This window comes from Pelophylax lessonae (assembly GCF_965119305.1).
Source record: "Pelophylax lessonae genome assembly, chromosome: 10".
Lineage (NCBI taxonomy): Eukaryota > Metazoa > Chordata > Amphibia > Anura > Ranidae > Pelophylax > Pelophylax lessonae.
In genome coordinates this window covers 12,218,040-12,235,765 of record NC_138777.1, presented here as the reverse complement: position 1 = coordinate 12,235,765, position 17,726 = coordinate 12,218,040, and the positions used below count along the sequence as shown (strand labels likewise).

At 44.7% G+C, this 17,726-nt stretch overlaps 1 protein-coding gene across 1 annotated transcript in view; it reads left to right on the top strand.

Annotated features, from left to right (window-relative positions):
* Positions 1-17,726, top strand: part of DHCR7 (7-dehydrocholesterol reductase) — a 57,082-nt gene that overhangs the window by 23,293 nt on the left and 16,063 nt on the right. Inside the window, exons 2-3 of the mRNA XM_082270289.1 lie at positions 9,219-9,320; positions 10,247-10,469. Coding sequence (XP_082126415.1) covers positions 9,226-9,320; positions 10,247-10,469 — 318 coding nt within the window. The 5' untranslated portion in view covers positions 9,219-9,225. The remainder of the gene's footprint in view (positions 1-9,218; positions 9,321-10,246; positions 10,470-17,726) is intronic.

Below are 17,726 nucleotides of genomic sequence, written 5' to 3'. Positions count from 1 at the left end.
ATGATGCTAATGATGGTGCAGCCATATTGATCCCCTGATTGTGAATCACACAGATTGATTTTTGATCACTAGCTGAGAATGGGAGCTGTCAGTGGCAGTAATATACTCACATACACTGACAGCTGGGGCCAAGAGAGCTTTGTTTACAAACAAACCTCCCGTGATCATCATGGTTAATGGCCATCCTAATAACATGAATGTGAATCATGCTGATTGATTTCTGATCACTAGCTGAGAATGGGAGCTGCCGGTGACAGTAATGTTCACATACACTGACAGCTGGAATTGAGAGAGCTTTCTTTACAAACAAACCTCTTGTTATGCATGATGCTAATGATGATGCAGCCATATTGATCACCTGATTGTGAATCACACAGATTGATTCTTGATCACTAGGAATGGGAGCTGTCAGTGGCAGTAATACACTGATAGATCTGGGAGAGGTTTGTTTACAAACAAACCTTATGTGGTCACAATGATTGGCTGTGGTATTATTAAAAAAAAAACCTTACTATTCAGTTAACTTTAAATTATATTGGAAATTAAAAATGAAAAGGACAAAGTCGGATTTTTAAAAAAAACAAATAATTCACCAATATTCTACAATATAATGTAGAAAGGCTTTCTGTTACCAGGCCATGTATGGTCAGCCTTAGGACTGTAGAACACAGGTGTCAAACACAAGGCCCGCGGGCCGAATCCGGCCCTCCAGACCATTTTATGTGGCCCTTGCACCTCTCCTGTAGCTGCAGGAGAGCTCCAGTCCTCCTCCAGACCTTATACTAACTGCTTTCCAGCAATGCCTCTAGCTTCCTCCCAGCAGCACCACAAGGTAAGGGAGGTGCACTGTAATGTAAGGGAGGGTGGGGGACTCAACTTTTGATGGTGGAGAGGCTCTTGACGTCTTATGTAAGGGTGGGGGATGCTCTTGACATGTAGTCTTGCAGATACAACCGGCCCTTTTTAGGGCAATCATAATGCTGATGCGGCCCTCGATTAAATTGAGTTTGACACCCCTGCTGTAGAACATCGTCCACACACTTTAGGTGTCAGCAGAAAACACAGCAAATGCTCATTCACCTCAATAGAACTATAGCCATGAAAGCCGCTACTATCTCCCCGACAATCTGCTGGACTTCAGCACATGCAGTCGCAGCGGGGCTGATAAAATCTCTTGAAGGACATTTCCAAGGGATATGTTTTTCTTGTTTAAATAAACATATTTCAGAGGCGTGTTCCACAGTTTACGCACCGTTCTTTTTATACTTTTAACAGCAAAAGCTTTAGTGGGTGCAGGGTGTGATGAGAAGAGTCACAAGACTCTCTGCTGCTCTGGTAACGCGAACCCCCCTGAAGCTGTTTTAGAAAGGCCCTTGAAGGATAAAAGTGAAAAAAAGAAAAGGTGTTAAAGATATATCTGATAATTCAGCTAATGTTGGGAGAAGTCAAAAGGCTTTTTATAGCCCTTGAAACAAGGATCCATCTTTCTGTTTTCTTGTACAGGAGAAAGGTAGCGTTGCATTTAAAGCAATATCACATTCCATCACTCGTTTTTTTGCAAAAATAATTATATGGCATGGGGGGCGGGGCTTGTACAAAAGGGTGTGATCATTCATTGTGTCTAGAGCAGCAGGATATCGAAATACAGCCATGAATCATAACTATACATCTGGGAGGCCATGTTTGCACATTATGTATCCACGCTATGCTTCTTTTGTTTGGTGATTGTGCTTTGCATTTCCACTCGATATGCAGAACTTGTCTGTCTGCACAGACTCTGAGTAGTTAGCTGGGATTAGCCATTGTTCATCAGGGATGCTGACTTTACCACCTTATATACAGTATCTCACAAAAGTGAGTACACCCCTCACATTTATGTTAATATTTTATTATATCTTTTCATGAAGAAATGACACTTTGCTACAATGTAAAGTAGTGAGTGTACAGATTGTATAACAGTGTAAATTTGCTGTCCCCTCAAAAATAACTCAACACACAGCCATTAATGTCTAAACCACTGGCAAAAAGTGAGTACACCCCTAAGTCAAAATGTCCAAATTGGGCCCAATTAGCCATTTTCCCTCCCTGGTGTCATGTGACTCGTTAGTGTTACAAGGTCTCAGGTGTGAATGGGGAGCAGGTGTGTTAAATTTGGTGTTATCGCTCTCACTCTCTCATACTGGTCACTGGAAGTTCAACATGGCACCTCATGGCAAAGAACTCTCTGAGGATGTGAAAAAAAGAATTGTTGCTCTACATAAAGATGACCTAGGCTATAAGAAGATTGCCAAGACCCTGAAACTGAGCTGCAGCATGGTGGCCAAGACCAGACAGCGATTTAACAGGACAGGTTCAACTCAGAACAGGATTCGCCATGGTCGACCAAAAAAGTTGAGTGCACGTGCTCAGCGTCATATCCAGAGGTTGTCTTTGGGAAATAGACAAATGAGTGGTGCCAGCATTGCTGCAGAGGTTGAAGGGGTGGGGGGTCAGCCTGTCAGTGCTCAGACCATACGCCGCACACTGCATCAAATTGGTTTTCATGGCTGTCATCCCAGAAGGAAGCCTCTTCTAAAGATGATGCACAAGAAAGCCAGCAAACAGTTTGCTGAAGACAAGCAGACTAAGGACATGGATTATTGGAACCATCTCCTGTGGTCTGATGAGACCAAGATAAAGTTATTTGGTTCCGATGGTGTCAAGCGTGTGTGGCGGCAACCAGGTGAGGAGTACAAAGACAAGTGTGTCTTATCTACAGTCAAGCATGGTGGTGGGAGTGTCATGGTCTGTGGCTGCATGAGTGCTGCCGGCACTGGGGAGCTACAGTTCATTGAGGGAACCATGAATGTACTGTGACATACTGAAGCAGAGCATGATCCCTTCCCTTCGGAGACTGGGAAGCAGGGCAGTATTCCAACATAATAATGACCCCAAACCCACCTCCAAGATGACCACTGCCTTGCTAAAGAAGCTGAGGGTAAAGGTGATGGACTGGCCAAGCATGTCTCCAGACCTAAACCCTATTGAGCATCTGTGGGGCATCCTCAAACAGAAGGTGGAGGAGCGCAAGGTCTCTAACATCCACCAGCTCCGTGATGTCATCGTGGAGGAGGGGAAGAGGACTCCAGTGGCAACCTGTGAAGCTCTGGCGAACTCCATTCCCAAGAGGGTTAAGGCAGTGCTGGAAAATAATGGTGGTCTCACAAAATATTGACACTTTGGACCCAATTTGGACACTTTAACTTAGGGGTGTACTCACCTTTGTTTCCAGCGGTTTAGAAATTAATAGCTGTGTGTTGAGTTCTTTTGAGGGGACAGCAAATTTACACTGTTATACAAGCTGTACACTCACTACTTTACATTGTAGCAAAGTGTCATTTCTTCAGTGTTGTCACATGAAAAGAGAGAATAAAATATTTACAAAAATGTGAGGGGTGTACTTACTTTTGAGAGATACTGTTTATAATCTACAGTTGATAAGAGCTGTCATTATGCAGCGTACTATGATAACTCTCTAGTGCAAAGTTTACCATTCCTAAGGCCGAAAGTTTCCTTCCATAGTTGCTGACATCATGTAACCCTGGCTGGCGGTCACATTTTACAGAATTTGTAGTCAGCAGTTTACACACGGTGCTTAGAGAAAGAAAACTCCACTTAGCATCACTTAAAGTGGAGCTATGAATAAAAATGCTGACCCAGCATCAGACATACACTATATTGTCAAAAGTATTGGGACACCTGCCTTTACACACACATGAACTTTACTGGTATTCCAGTCTTAGCCCGTAGGGTTCAATATTGAGTTGGCCCACCCTTTGCAGCTATAACAGCTTCAACTCTTCTGGGAAGGCTGTCCACAAGGTTTAGGAGTGTCTATGGGAATGTTTGACCATTCTTCCAGAAGCACATTTGTGAGGTCAGGCACTGATGTTGGACGAGATAGCCTGGCCCTCAGTCATTGCGCAAGAGGTAATTCCAAAGGGGTTCTATAGGGTTTAGGCCAGGACTCTGTGCAGACCAGTCAAGTTCCTCCACCCCAAACTCGTTCATCCATGTCTTTATGGACCTTGCTTTGTGCACTGGTGCGCAGTCATGTTGGAAGAGGAAGGGGCCCTCCCCAAACTGTTCCCACAAAGTTGGGAGCATGAAAATGTCCAAAATGTCTTGGATATGCTGACGCCTTAAGAGTTCGCTTTACTGGAACTAAGGGGCCAAGCCCAGTCCCTGAAAGACAACTCCACACCATAACCCCCCCCCCCCCCCCCACCAAAATTATTTGGACCATATACTCCAGAATGTTATGAATAGCAATCAGATGAATTCCAATTAATTGCAAAGTCCCTTGGACTGATATTCTGGGACTGGGGTAAAGTAATTTTCTCTGATGAATCTTCTTTCCCGTTGTTTGGGGGATCCAGAAAAAACCTTGTCCGGAGAAGAAAAAGTGAACGCTACCATCAGTCCTGTGTCATGCCACCAGTAAATCACATTGAGACCATTCATGTGTGGGGTTCCTTCTCAGCCAAAGCCAGGAAATGGGTTCACTCACAATTTTACCTAAGAACACAGCCATGAATAAAGAATAGTACAAAAACATCCTCTGAGAGCATCTTCTCCCAACCATTAACCACTTAGGATTTTCCTGCTCAAAGACCAGGGCCTATTTTGCGATTCGGCACTGCGTGACTTTAATGGACAATTGCATGGTCGTGCGACGCTGTACCCAAATGAAATTGACGTCCTTTTTTTCCCACAAACAGAGCTTTCTTTTGGTGGTATTTGATCACCTGTGCGATTTTTTTGATCATGCGCTATAGACAAAAAAAGAGCGACAATTTTGCAAAAATAACAATATTTTTCACATTTATTTATATGAAATTCCCCCAAAAAAATGTAAAAATCTAATTTTTTTAACATTTTAGGCCAATTTGTTTTATGCTACATATGTTTGGTAAAAAAAAAATCGCAAAAAGCGTATTTTGATTGGTTTGCGCAAAAGTTATTGCGTTTTACTAACTAGGGGAAAGATTTATGTCATTTTTATTATTTTTTTTTAACTAGTAATGGCGGCAATCTGCGTTTTTTTTTTTTGCGGGACTGCGACAATGCGGCGGACAGAACGGACCCCTGGCTGACATTTTTGACACTTTTGGGGGTACCAGTGATATTACTACAGTAATCAGTGCTATAAATATGTACTGTTACTGTAAAAATTACACTGGCAGGGAAGGGGTTAACTTTATTGGTGATCAAGGGGTTAAGTTTGTCCCTAGGGGCGTGATTCTAACTGTAAAGGGGCGTGGCTTGTGATGTAACCACAGAGACATACGATCCTACATAGCAGGATCGTATGATCTCTGCAGTTACACCAGGGAGAATGACAGACGGCTTTGTTTACATCAGCCGCTTGCCTTTCTCCCTCTCCAGTGGGAGATCGCGAGTGACCGGCGGACATTGGAGCCGCTGGTCACTCGCGTGGGGATGTCCCTGAAGGAGCGGGGGGCGGGAGCGCGCCTCCGGCAGCGTGCGCTCGCCCCCTGCAGGCTCCTGGGCGAGCGACTTAGTGCTACGTCGCTTTGCCCAGGAGGGGCTGACTGCCGCAGTAAATATACTGCGGGCGGTCGGCAAGCGGTTTGGTGAGGAACAATGTCTTTTCCAGCATGATGGAGCACCTTTCCATAAGTCAAAAGCAAAAACTAAGTGGCTTGGCGAACAAAACATCGAAATTTCGGGTCCATGGCCAAGAAAGTCCCCAGACCTTAATCCCATAGAGAACTTGTGGTCAATCCTCAAGAGGCGGGTGAACAAAAAAAAAAAAAACCCACAAATTTTCTAATAACCTCCAAGCATTGATTATGCAAAAATGGGCGGCCATCAGTCAGGATGTGCCCCAGAAGTTGATTGACAGCATGCCAGGGAGAATTGCAGAGGTCTTGAAAAAGAAGGTTCAACACTGCAAATATTGACTCTTTGCATAAACTTCATGCAATTGTCATTCAAAAGCTTTTGACACTTATTAAATGCTTGTAATTATACTTTAGTATACCTTAGTAACATCTGCCGAAAAAGATCTAAAAACACTGAGGCAGCAGACTTTGTGAAAATTAATATTTGTGTCATTCTCAAAACTTTTGGCCACAGCCTATAGACCAGAATTTCCTGTTCTTACAGACCTGGCTAACATTGAGGATGAATCATCTCAGATGCTGAGTGTTGCTGTAATATGAAATGCTCATCTATTATTCAAATGCAATATTTCCATATGATGGCTGTACATGTGTACTCAATGTCTAACCAGTTTATGGAAACAAGGAATAAAAAGCTTTCATGTACATTACACCGGCACTATCCTAGAATAGGAAGAGTTTCCAGACTTCCTTTATTCTTCCACCATTGATCAGATTTATTGCCTCTGCTCTGCTGATGTAGGTAAATCCATGATGGGTGGTTAGAACGATCCTTATGTACTTCTCATTGCGGATCCTATATGGAAAATTTTATATGAGTTTCTTCCTTATGTGCCATTAAATTCCATATTCCCATATAATTTTCTATCTACTTATAGGACGAGGCACGATCTACTTTTTTGATGTCCCTGGTTTTCCGCCCCAGTGAGACATTAACAATTTTTTGTCTTTATACTATATGGAAAATCAACCCCACCTGAAAATATGCAGTAGTGCTAAACCTTACATTGCCAGACAATGTAACAATGTTCCTCCTGATCATATCATTTAGAAAATTATTTTTAATCATTCTGAGTTCATGGAAGAATTCCAGAACTAGTTAAAAAGCTATACTAACAATAACTTACAAAGCCATCCACAACTCGGCCCCAAGCTACATCACTAACCTGGTCTCAAAATACCAACCAAATCATCCTCCTCGTTCCTCCCAAGACCTCCTGTTCTCTAGCTCCCTTGTCACCTCCTTCCATATTCGCCTCCAGGACTTCTCCCGAGCCTCTCCCATCCTTTGGAATACCCTACCCCAATCTTTCCGACTATCTCCAATTCTATCCACTTTGAGATATCCCTGAAAACTTTCCTTTTCAGAGAAGCCTATCCTGCCCACAAATAACAACTGTACATTTATATTCTTCATCAGCTCATCCCTCATGATTATTACCTTTTATATCACTTGACCCTCCCTCTTAGATTGTAAGCTCTAATGAATACGGCTCTCTGATTCCCCTGTATTGAATTGTATTGTAACTGTACTGTCTGCCCTAACGTTGTAAATTGCGGTGCAAACTGTTGGCGCTATATAAATCCTGTATAATAATAATAATAATAAGGACCGCTGCTCTCGCTAAGCAAACTAGGCAGACGCCTAGGGCACACTGCTGCCTAGAGGGTGCAGCCACGGCCTCTGACTTCCCCACTAGCCTGACCGGGGAACACAAGGGGCTGAAGAATGCCACCCTACACAAGGGGCGCTGAATGACTCTCCTGAGAAAGCAGCAGTCATAGAGGACATCCGCATAGCTGACGATACGGAGGTCAGCAGCAGCTCAGCCTGTGAGGAGAGGGACAGCTAGGGAGGTGGGCACGAGGACAGCTGAGAAGGCGGCCATGAGGACAGCTGTGGAGGTAAAGGAGGCTGGCACGAGGACAGTTGTGGAGGCGGAGGAGGCAGACACAAGGACAGCTGGTGAGGCAGAGGAGGCGTGCACGAGGACAGCTAGGGAGGTGAACGAGGCGGGCACGGGGACAGCTCAGGAGGTAGAGGAGGTAGGCACAAGGACAGCTGGGGAGGCGAGCACGAGGACAGCTCAGGAGGCGGAGGAGACGTGCTCGAAGACAGCTGGGGAGGCAGAGGAGGCAAGCACGAGGACAGCTAGGGAGGCAGAGGAGGCGAGCACGAACACAGCTGGGGAGGTGGAGGAGACGGGCACGAGGTCAGCTGGGGAGGCGGAGGAGGCAGACACGAGGACAGCTGGGGAGACAGAGGAGGTGTGCACGAGAATAGCTAGGGAGGCAGATGAGGCGGGCATGGGGACAGCTCAGGAGGTGGAGGAGGTGGGCACAAGGACAGCTGGGGAGGCGAAGGAGGCGGGCATGAGGACAGCTGGGGAGGTGAAGGAGGCGGGCATGAGGACAGCTGTGGAGGCGGAGGAGGCGGACACAAGGACAGTTGGAGAGGCAGAGGAGGCGGACCCGAGGACAGTTGGGGAGGCAGAGGAGACAGGCAGGGGACAGCTGGGGAGGCGGAGGAGACGGGCACAAGGACAGCTAGGGAGGCAGAGGAGGCGGGCATGAGGACAGCTGGGGAGGTGAAGGAGGCGGGCACAAGGACAGCTGGGGGGGGGCAAAGGAGGCGGACACAAGGACAGTTGGGGAGGCAGAGGAGACAGGCAGGGGACAGCTGGGGAGGCGGAGGAGACGGGCACGAACACAGCTGGGGAGGTGGAGGAGACGGGCACGAGGTCAGCTGGGGAGGCGGAGGAGGCAGACACGAGGACAGCTGGGGAGACAGAGGAGGTGTGCACGAGAATAGCTAGGGAGGCAGATGAGGCGGGCATGGGGACAGCTCAGGAGGTGGAGGAGGTGGGCACAAGGACAGCTGGGGAGGCGAAGGAGGCGGGCATGAGGACAGCTGGGGAGGTGAAGGAGGCGGGCATGAGGACAGCTGTGGAGGCGGAGGAGGCGGACACAAGGACAGTTGGAGAGGCAGAGGAGGCGGACCCGAGGACAGTTGGGGAGGCAGAGGAGACAGGCAGGGGACAGCTGGGGAGGCGGAGGAGACGGGCACAAGGACAGCTAGGGAGGCAGAGGAGGCGGGCATGAGGACAGCTGGGGAGGTGAAGGAGGCGGGCACAAGGACAGCTGGGGGGGGGCAAAGGAGGCGGACACAAGGACAGTTGGGGAGGCAGAGGAGACAGGCAGGGGACAGCTGGGGAGGCGGAGGAGACGGGCACGAGTAAAACTGGGTAGGCAGAGGAAACAATTTGTTTACAATATAAACTGTGTGACAATTCACATCAATTATCCATTCAGGCAGAACTTTCAATCAACATGAACTCTTTCTAATCTCTATGCTGCTAGTATTAATAATAGATAGGCAATAATACAATATTCTGAGATAATAAAATATAATTCTGAGATATTAATACAAAATTCTAAGATAATAAAATAAAGTTCTGAGATAATAAAACAATGTATTGTCTGAACAAGATAAACTTATTTAAGGTTTACATACCTTCTCTTGTCTTTCAGTATAATAATGGGTGAACGAAGGAAGCAGAATGCAGCTAAAGGAGATCAAAAGAAAATCGCAAACGGAACAAATGAAAGTGACGGGCAATGGGGCCGAGCCTGGTAAGAATTCCACACTACTCGAGGAGATTTTTGACACACTATACTATTTTCAGGGGGTATTCAGTCTGAGACAACATTTCTTTCAAATTATTTTTTTTTCAAAGTTTTCATATTCAAAGGCTGAACTCACGTAAACCTCTGTTTTCACACAAACTCATCAAACTGTGTCTTTTTGGAGCTGTATGGATGAGAGGACCTGGCTCATTCCAATTCATCCCAAAGGTGTTCAGTAGGGTTGAGGTCAGAGCTCTGTGCAGGTCATTCAAGTTTCTCCATCAAAGTGGACAACCTACGTCTTTATGGAGAAGACCTGGCTTGCTCTAGTTCATCCCAATGGTGTTCTGTGGGGTTGAGGTCAGAGCTCTGTGCAGGTCATTCAAGTTTCTCTACATCAAAGTGGACAACCCACCAATTTATGGAGAAGACCTGGCTTGCTCTAGTTCATCCCAATGGTGTTCTGTGGGGTTGAGGTCAGGTCTCTGGGCTGGACACTCCCATTCCTCCACACCAAACTGGTAAAACCATGTCATGGAGCTGGCACAGTCATGGGGCACAATCATGTTGGAACAGAGAAGGGTCTTCCCCAAACTTTTACCACCAACTACCAGGTTGGAAGAGCACAATTGTCTACAGTGTCTTTGCATGCTGTAGTATTGACAGGTCCCTTGACTGGAAACGTGAATTCACTCATGTGGACTTTTCGTCACGTAGGTGTGATGGTTGAGGTCCACAAACCTTTGGCTATATAGTGTAGGTTTCTTTGTGCAGGAATTTAATGCAACCAATAACATTTTAGCCACCGGAGTGAAACAGTCCAGAGCACTCAGTTTTTTTCTTGTTTCTAAAGTGTTTTTGAACAATTTGTAACTTTTTAGTTCCTGTTAATCTATTCTTGAAATGTGACAGCCTTTTATGTTTCTTGCCAGGGAAGTGGACTGGTTCTCGCTGGGCGCTGTTGTCTTCCTATTGATGTTTGCTCCACTCATTGTCTATTATTTTGTGATGTCATGTGACCAGTACCAGTGTGCTCTCACCGGACCTCTTCTTGACTTGTACTCTGGAAAAGCCCAGCTGGCCGACATATGGGACAAGACTCCATTGCTGACCTGGAAAGCTGTCTATATCTACGCAGCCTGGGTCTCTTTCCAGGTAATTACAGAATTCAAACAAGATTACAGATTATTTTAAGAGGTTCAGATTTAGGCACCTCGTGATGGGTTTTTTTTTATCAATAAGTATTTTATCTTTTTCTAGTGCAAGCTCCAATGTCATGATTTGCTTTTCTTCCATAGCACATCTGTACAATTCAACACACACTACTGATAACTCTCAATGTCCCTTTGGTGATGAAGCACACCCCCTGAGCTCCAAAGGCATATCAGTGACCCCAGAGAGAGGGTGGGCTAGCATTTCACCCCAAACAGGTCCTTGGCAGTAGTGAGGGTAATGTGTACAGATAGGTGCCAGTCAACTGGAGCAAACATGGAGTTTATTAGCTCTTCTTCAAACTCTTGGGACAAAGGGTTAGGGATCAGGACACCCAGGAGATGCGGTAGACTGCAGAATAGAGACAAAAAGTACCTACAGCCATCACAAACAGACACAACTTGGAATTCTGTGAATTTATCTTCTGTTTGAAAAGTAATGGGGAATTCAACTGCAAATTTTTTGGAGAGAGTTCACCAGATTTCAGTCGAGCGAGGACCAAGCCTCTGGCCAGCTTTACCGGTACCCCACTTAGACTGAAGTTCCTCCAAGATGCTTCAACCTTCTTTCTCAGCACTTTAGGTCTCGAACGTAGTCCTATAGTATATTCAGTCACATTTACACCCTCTCCAAGCTGCATGGAGAAGAAGATCAGACATACAACTATGTCCCATCTGCAGGCAGGAGGCCCAAGAGATCCAGATATACAGCTTTGTCCCTCCCCCAAGCAAGAAGTCCAGGGAAAGGCTGACTTCCCAAGGTCATGCCTGAATATTTATACTCTCTCCCAGCCTGCACCACTGACAGTAAACCTCAAGTTCCTCTACAAGATAGTTCCTAGAAAATAGTTCCTCTCCTCTATCTTCTGTTTGAAAAGTAATGGGGAATTCAACTACTAATTCTTTGGAAAGACTTCACCAGACTTCAGTCGAGGACCAAGCCTCTGCCCAGCTTTACCGGTACCCCACTTAGATTGAAGTTCCTCCAAGGTGCTTCCACCCTCTTTCTCAGCATTTTAGGTCTCTAACCCAGTCCTATAATATATTCAGCCACATTGACACCCTCTCCAAGCTGCATGGAGAAGAAGATCAGACATACAACTCTGTCCCATCTGCAGGCAGGAGGCCCAAGAGATTCAGATGTACAGCTGTGTCCCTTCCCCAGGCAAGAAGTCCAGGGGAAGCCTGAATGTTTATACTCTCTCCCAGCCTGCACCACTGACCTTAAACCTCAAGTTCCACCACAAGATATTTCCTCTAGAAGATAGTTCCTCTCCTCTATCTTCTCTTTGAAAAGTAATGGGGAATTGAACTACTAATTCTTTGGAGAGAGTCCATCAGACTTCAGTCAAGGACCAATCCTCTGCCCAGCTTTAACGGTACCCAACTTAGATTGAAGTTCCTTCAACCCTCTTTCTCAGCACTTTAGGTCTCGAACGCAGTCTTATAGTATATTCACTCACATTGACACCCTCTCCAAGCTGCATGAAGAGGATCAGACATACAACTCTGTCCCATCTGCAGGCAGGAGGCCCAAGAGATTCAGATGGAAAAGCTGTGTCCCTCCCCCAGGCAAGAAGTCCAGGGGAAGGCTGACTTCCCAAGGTCACGCCTGAATATTTATACTCTCTCCCAGCCTGCACCACTCCTCCTAGTGGTTGCTCAGGGAGATATAAATATTCATAACTCTGGTCATCGCAGCTTCCAATTCTAGTGCTAGGGAATCACCCCAGAAAAATTCAAAAGCCAATAATAATAATAATAACCAGAGCTCAGGAGAGACAAAGCTGAAACATCAATCAGGCTAAAGCTGACTGTGGCTAAGCAACTTGCGATTTGAATAGACACTTCTGCTTAGGGCAGGGTGGCTACGGTACTCTGGTGCATAATCCATACTCACAGCAAAAAAATCATACTTTAAAAGGTACCAACAAAGAACAAACACAGGAATACTAAAACAACATTTTTATTAATTGAATACAGAAAAAAGATTTTTCCATTATGCGAGCAAATGAACCACTTCAGCCCCCGAAGGTTTTACCCCCCTCTGGACCAGGCCATTTGTTGCGATTCGGCAGAGTTGTATAAAGTACTCGAAATCCATACTTGAGTAGAAGTGGAAGTGCTCGATCAAAAAGTGACTTGAGTAGAAGTACTAAAGTATTCAACATTTTTTGTACTTAAGTATTGCAAGTAGTTTTTGTAAAAATTTTGCTACTCAAGTACTGAAAGTAAAAGTACAAGTACTGTGTAATGTAGTTATTAAAGAAAGAAGTCAAAAGATTGAACATCATATTGTCTTTTATTATTTTAAATGCGGCTTTTATTTATACATACAGTAGCTTTTATTTTCATATGCGCTGATAATACACACGTTTTGAGCTTCATGAAACCTGCCATCTACTGTTCTGGCAGTGGTAATTTTTATAATTGTAACGAGTAACTATGCAGCACAAAAAAAAAATATCGGAGTAGAGGTATTGAAATCATCGAAAAAATGTAGTGAAGTAAAAGTGGAAGTAGGAGAAAAAAATTATACTCTAGGAAAGTACAGATACCGCCTTTCCGTACTTAAGTACAGTGGCGGCTGGTGCTCAAAATTTTTGGGGGGGGCGCAAAAAGAAAAATGTAATAGGTATTGCTTCGCGCCAAAAAACGCAGTAAAAAAATTGCGTGACTTTGAAGCTGTGCCCCCTTCAATGCAATGAACACTGTGCTGTGCCCCCTTCAATGCAATAAACACTGTGCTGTGCCCCCTTCAATGCAATAAACACTGTGCTGTGCCCCCACAATGCAGAGTTCAGCGTGCATGCCCCTTTCAATTCAGAGCGCCACAGCATTGTCCCCAATCACTGCAGAGCGCCACAGCATTGTCCCCAATGATTGCAGAGTGCCCACAGCATTGTCCCCCAATGATTGCAGAGTGCCACAGCATTGTACCCCAATGATTGCAGAGTGCCACAGAATTGTACCCCAATGATTGCAGAGTGCCCACAGCATTGTACCCCAATAAATGCAGAGTGCCCACAGCATTGTACCCCAGTGATTGCAAAGTGCCACAGAATTGTACCCCAATGATTGCAGAGTGCCACAGCATTGTACACCAATGATTGCAGAGTGCCACAGCATTGTACCCCAATGATTGCAGAGTGCCACAGAATTGTACCCCAATGATTGCAGAGTGCCACAGCATTGTACCCCAATGATTGCAGAGTGCCACAGAATTGTACCCCAATGATTGCAGAGTGCCACAGAATTGTACCCCAATGATTGCAGAGTGCCACAGCATTGTACCCCAATGATTGCAGAGTGCCACAGAATTGTACCCCAATGATTGCAGAGTGCCACAGCATTGTACCCCAATGATTGCAGAGTGCCACAGCATTGTACCCCAATAAATGCAGAGTGCCCACAGCATTGTACCCCAATAAATGCAGAGCGCCACAGCATTGTACCCCAATAAATACAGAGCGCCTCAGCATTGTACCCCAATAAATGCAGAGCGCCACAGAATTGTACCCCAATGATTGCAGAGTGCCACAGAATTGTACCCCAATGATTGCAGAGTGCCACAGCATTGTACCCCAATGATTGCAGAGCGCCACAGCATTGTACCCCAATAAATGCAGAGTGCCCACAGCATTGTACCCCAATGATTGCAGAGTGCCACAGCATTGTATCCCAATAAATGCAGAGCGCCACAGCATTGTACCCCAATAAATGCAGAGTGCCCACAGCATTGTCCCCCAATAAATGCAGAGTGCCCACAGCATTGTCCCCCAATAAATGCAGAGTGCCAAAGCAATGTACCCCAATAAATGCAGAGTGCCACAGCAATGTACCCCAATAAATGCAGAGTGCCCACAGCATTGTCCCCCAATCAATGCAGAGTGCAGCGTGCGTGCTCCCTTCAATTTAATGCACTTACCTGGCGGCGGCGGGTTCTTCCCTCCTCGATCTAGTCCTTCCTCTCTGGGGCGGCGGCGGCGGGAAGGAGAGCGGCTTCTCCCTCGTCCTCCGAGCGGCGGTGACGGTGAGTGACTGACTCACGCACCGGCACCGCCCCCATTGTGACGTCAGGGATCGGATGTCCTGGATGATGATTGGTCCAGGCTGGAGACTGGACCAATCACAGCCAGGATATCCGAAAGTGGGGGTGTCCAATCGCAAGGACTTGCGATCGGGTTACGCCCCCAGAAGGCTGCCGATCGGCGCCTCTTCTGGGACGTAACACCCCCCCCCCCCCCCTAGCCACCACTTCCCTTACAAAGGTCGGCGAACCCAATTTTTTTTTTTTTAAAACTTTATTTGTTCGCTGTCATTTTTTTTTTTTTTTTCTTCTTTTTTTTTTTTCTTTTTTTTAGGGGTAGGGGAGCGGCGCCCGCTATGCACGGGCCACCACTGGAAGTAGTTCTACTTAGTTACTATACATCTCTGCGATTCGGCACTGCGTTGTTTTAACTGGCAATTGCACGGTCGTGAGACGCTGTACCCAAATAAAATTGATGTCCTTTTTTTTCCCACAAATACAGTAGAGCTTTCTTTTGATGGTATTTGATCACCTCTGCAGTTTTTATTTTTTGAGCTATAAACAAAAAAAGGGTGACGATTTTGAAAAAAAAAAAAAATATATATATATTTTTTTTACTTTCTGCTATAAAACACATCCAATAAAAAAAAAAATCGAATTTCTTCATCAATTTACGCCAGTTTGTATTCTGCTACATGTTTTTGGTAAAAAAAATCCCAATAAGCTTATATTGATTTGCTTGCGCAAAAGTTATTACGTCTACAAACTATGGGATAGATTTATGGAATTTTTATTTTTTTGTTCCACTTCACAATTCTGTGCCACTTTGTGTCGGTCTATCACATAAAATCCCAATAAAATACATTTACGTTTTTGGTTGTAACATGACAAAATGTGGAAAATATCAAGGGGTATGAATACTTTTTCAAGGCGCTGTATATACAGTATATATTAACAAGATGAACTTACCAATACAAAATCATCCATGTTGAAGACTGCTGTGTATACCGCCTTGTTGTGATAATTAAAGGGTTTAACCTCTTGCCGACCAGCCACCGCAGATATACAGCAGCAGGTCGGCAGGTTCCCACAAAGCGGCATACCTGTATGGCGCTTCGCGGGAGCAATCATGGGGGCGTGCGCACGCACCCAATTGCCAGCTGGGAAGCTGATCCGCGGGGCCGGTGTCCACGATTGCCACCGGGCACCCGCGCTCACTCCCCGTGGAGACAGAACAGCGGTCTGCCGTTGTAAACACAGCAGACTGTTGTTCTGTCAGCAACCAACACAGGGCTCCTGTGTTCCTCCTATTTAGGAACACAGGTCGTTGTGTTGATTCCATAAGCCCATCCCCCCCACAGTTGGAAAACACCCCCTAGGCATACATTTAACCCTTTGATCACCCCTGGGTTAACCCCTTCCCTGCCAGCGTCATTAGTAGAGTAACAGTGCATATTTTTAGCACTGATTACTGTAGTAATATCACTGGTCCCCCCAAAAGTGTCCAAAATGTCAGTTAGGGGTCCGATCTGTCCGCCGCAATGTCGCAGTCCCGAGAAAAATCACAGATCACCGCCATTACTAGTAAAAAAAATAAATAAAAATGACATAAATCTTTTCCCTAGTTTGTAGACGTGATAACTTTTGCGCAAACCTATCAAAATACGCTTATTGGGATTTTTTTTTTTTTAACCAAAAATATGTAGCAGAAAACAAATTGGCCTAAAATTATGAATTTTTTTTTTTTTTTTTTTTTATTGGGAATGTCATATAGCAGATAGTGAAAAATATATATTTTTATTTTTAGAATTGTCACACTTTTTTTCTTTATAGTGCAAAAATAAAAATTGCACAGGTGGTCAAATACCACCAAAAGAAAGCTCTATTTGTGGGAAAAAAGGACATCAATTTTTTTTGGGTACAGTATCGCATGACCACGCAATTGTCAGTTAAACTAACGCAGTGCCAAATCGCAAAATATGAGCCAAAAAAAAATTGATGTCCTTTTTTTCCCACAAATAGAGCTTTCTTTTGGTCATTAAGGGGGAAAATCCTTCCGGACCAGAAGTGGTTTAAAGTAGTTAAAAATTTGGTTTGCTTTTCACGTTCGACTTTGGAATGAATGGACGTCTCCAAACAAAAACCACATACAGTAATCCCCCGCTCCATCGCGGTTCAGTTTTTGCGGTCCCGGTAATTCACGTTTTTTTTTGTAATATTATTTTACTATATAAATCATTAAAGATGAAAGATTTTTGTGTTTTCCATAGCTCTTGCTCTGTCTCTCAGTATCTTTTATGTGTTTAAATGAGTTTCTATTGTTTTAAAAGTGTGTTTAAAGACCTTAAAATACTTTTACACGTACAGTGACAGTAAAATAAACATGCCTACAATGCATTTTAATAGGGTTTTTCTATTTCGCGGAATTTCACTTTTCGCGGCTGGGTCCGGAACGTAACCCCCGCAATGGAGGGGGGTTTACTGTACACTGTTAGAAACGTGTTGATTCGAGAAAAATTTTCCATCCTGCTCCTTCAAATATATTCTTCACTGCAGACGATAATAAGTGTTGTCATGACCCAAATAATGATTAGAAAATCATACAAACATTCTTATTTACTTGTTTTACACTTTTTTTTTTTACATTTCTTCAGTTACTTCCTGGTTTCCATGCCTAGGCAAATGATGGCATACATCCCAGGAGTCTTCAAAAGGGGAGGAGGGGTTTTATCAACTAAGCCCACCCTCCTGCATGAATGCCTGAGCTAAGGCCAGATGGATTCCAGGAAGTAAATGCTACATGAATCATCTGCCCTTACTCAAGATGGCCATGGCCAGAAATGCTAGGGGGTGTTTTTAAAAGTGTTTTTTTTGTTTTGCAATATAAAGTATGGAGACATAGATGGATGGGGAAGTTTGCTTTGAATAGAAAATTATATTAAATAGCATTTTCAGTCTGTGGTGCTAAGATACAAGGTAGTTCCAGTAAAGTAAGATTTTGAACACAATTCTACTGGTGTATGGCCAGCTTAAGAGATTGGTATAAGATGCTCCAAGTTAAGGGCTAGGCAACGCATTTCTCAGACAACTAGGCCTGCTACATCAGGAGGAAATGAAGGTCCACAGTATAGAGGGAAAAGATTCTTATGTTCTCAAAACTGCTAGTTTTTA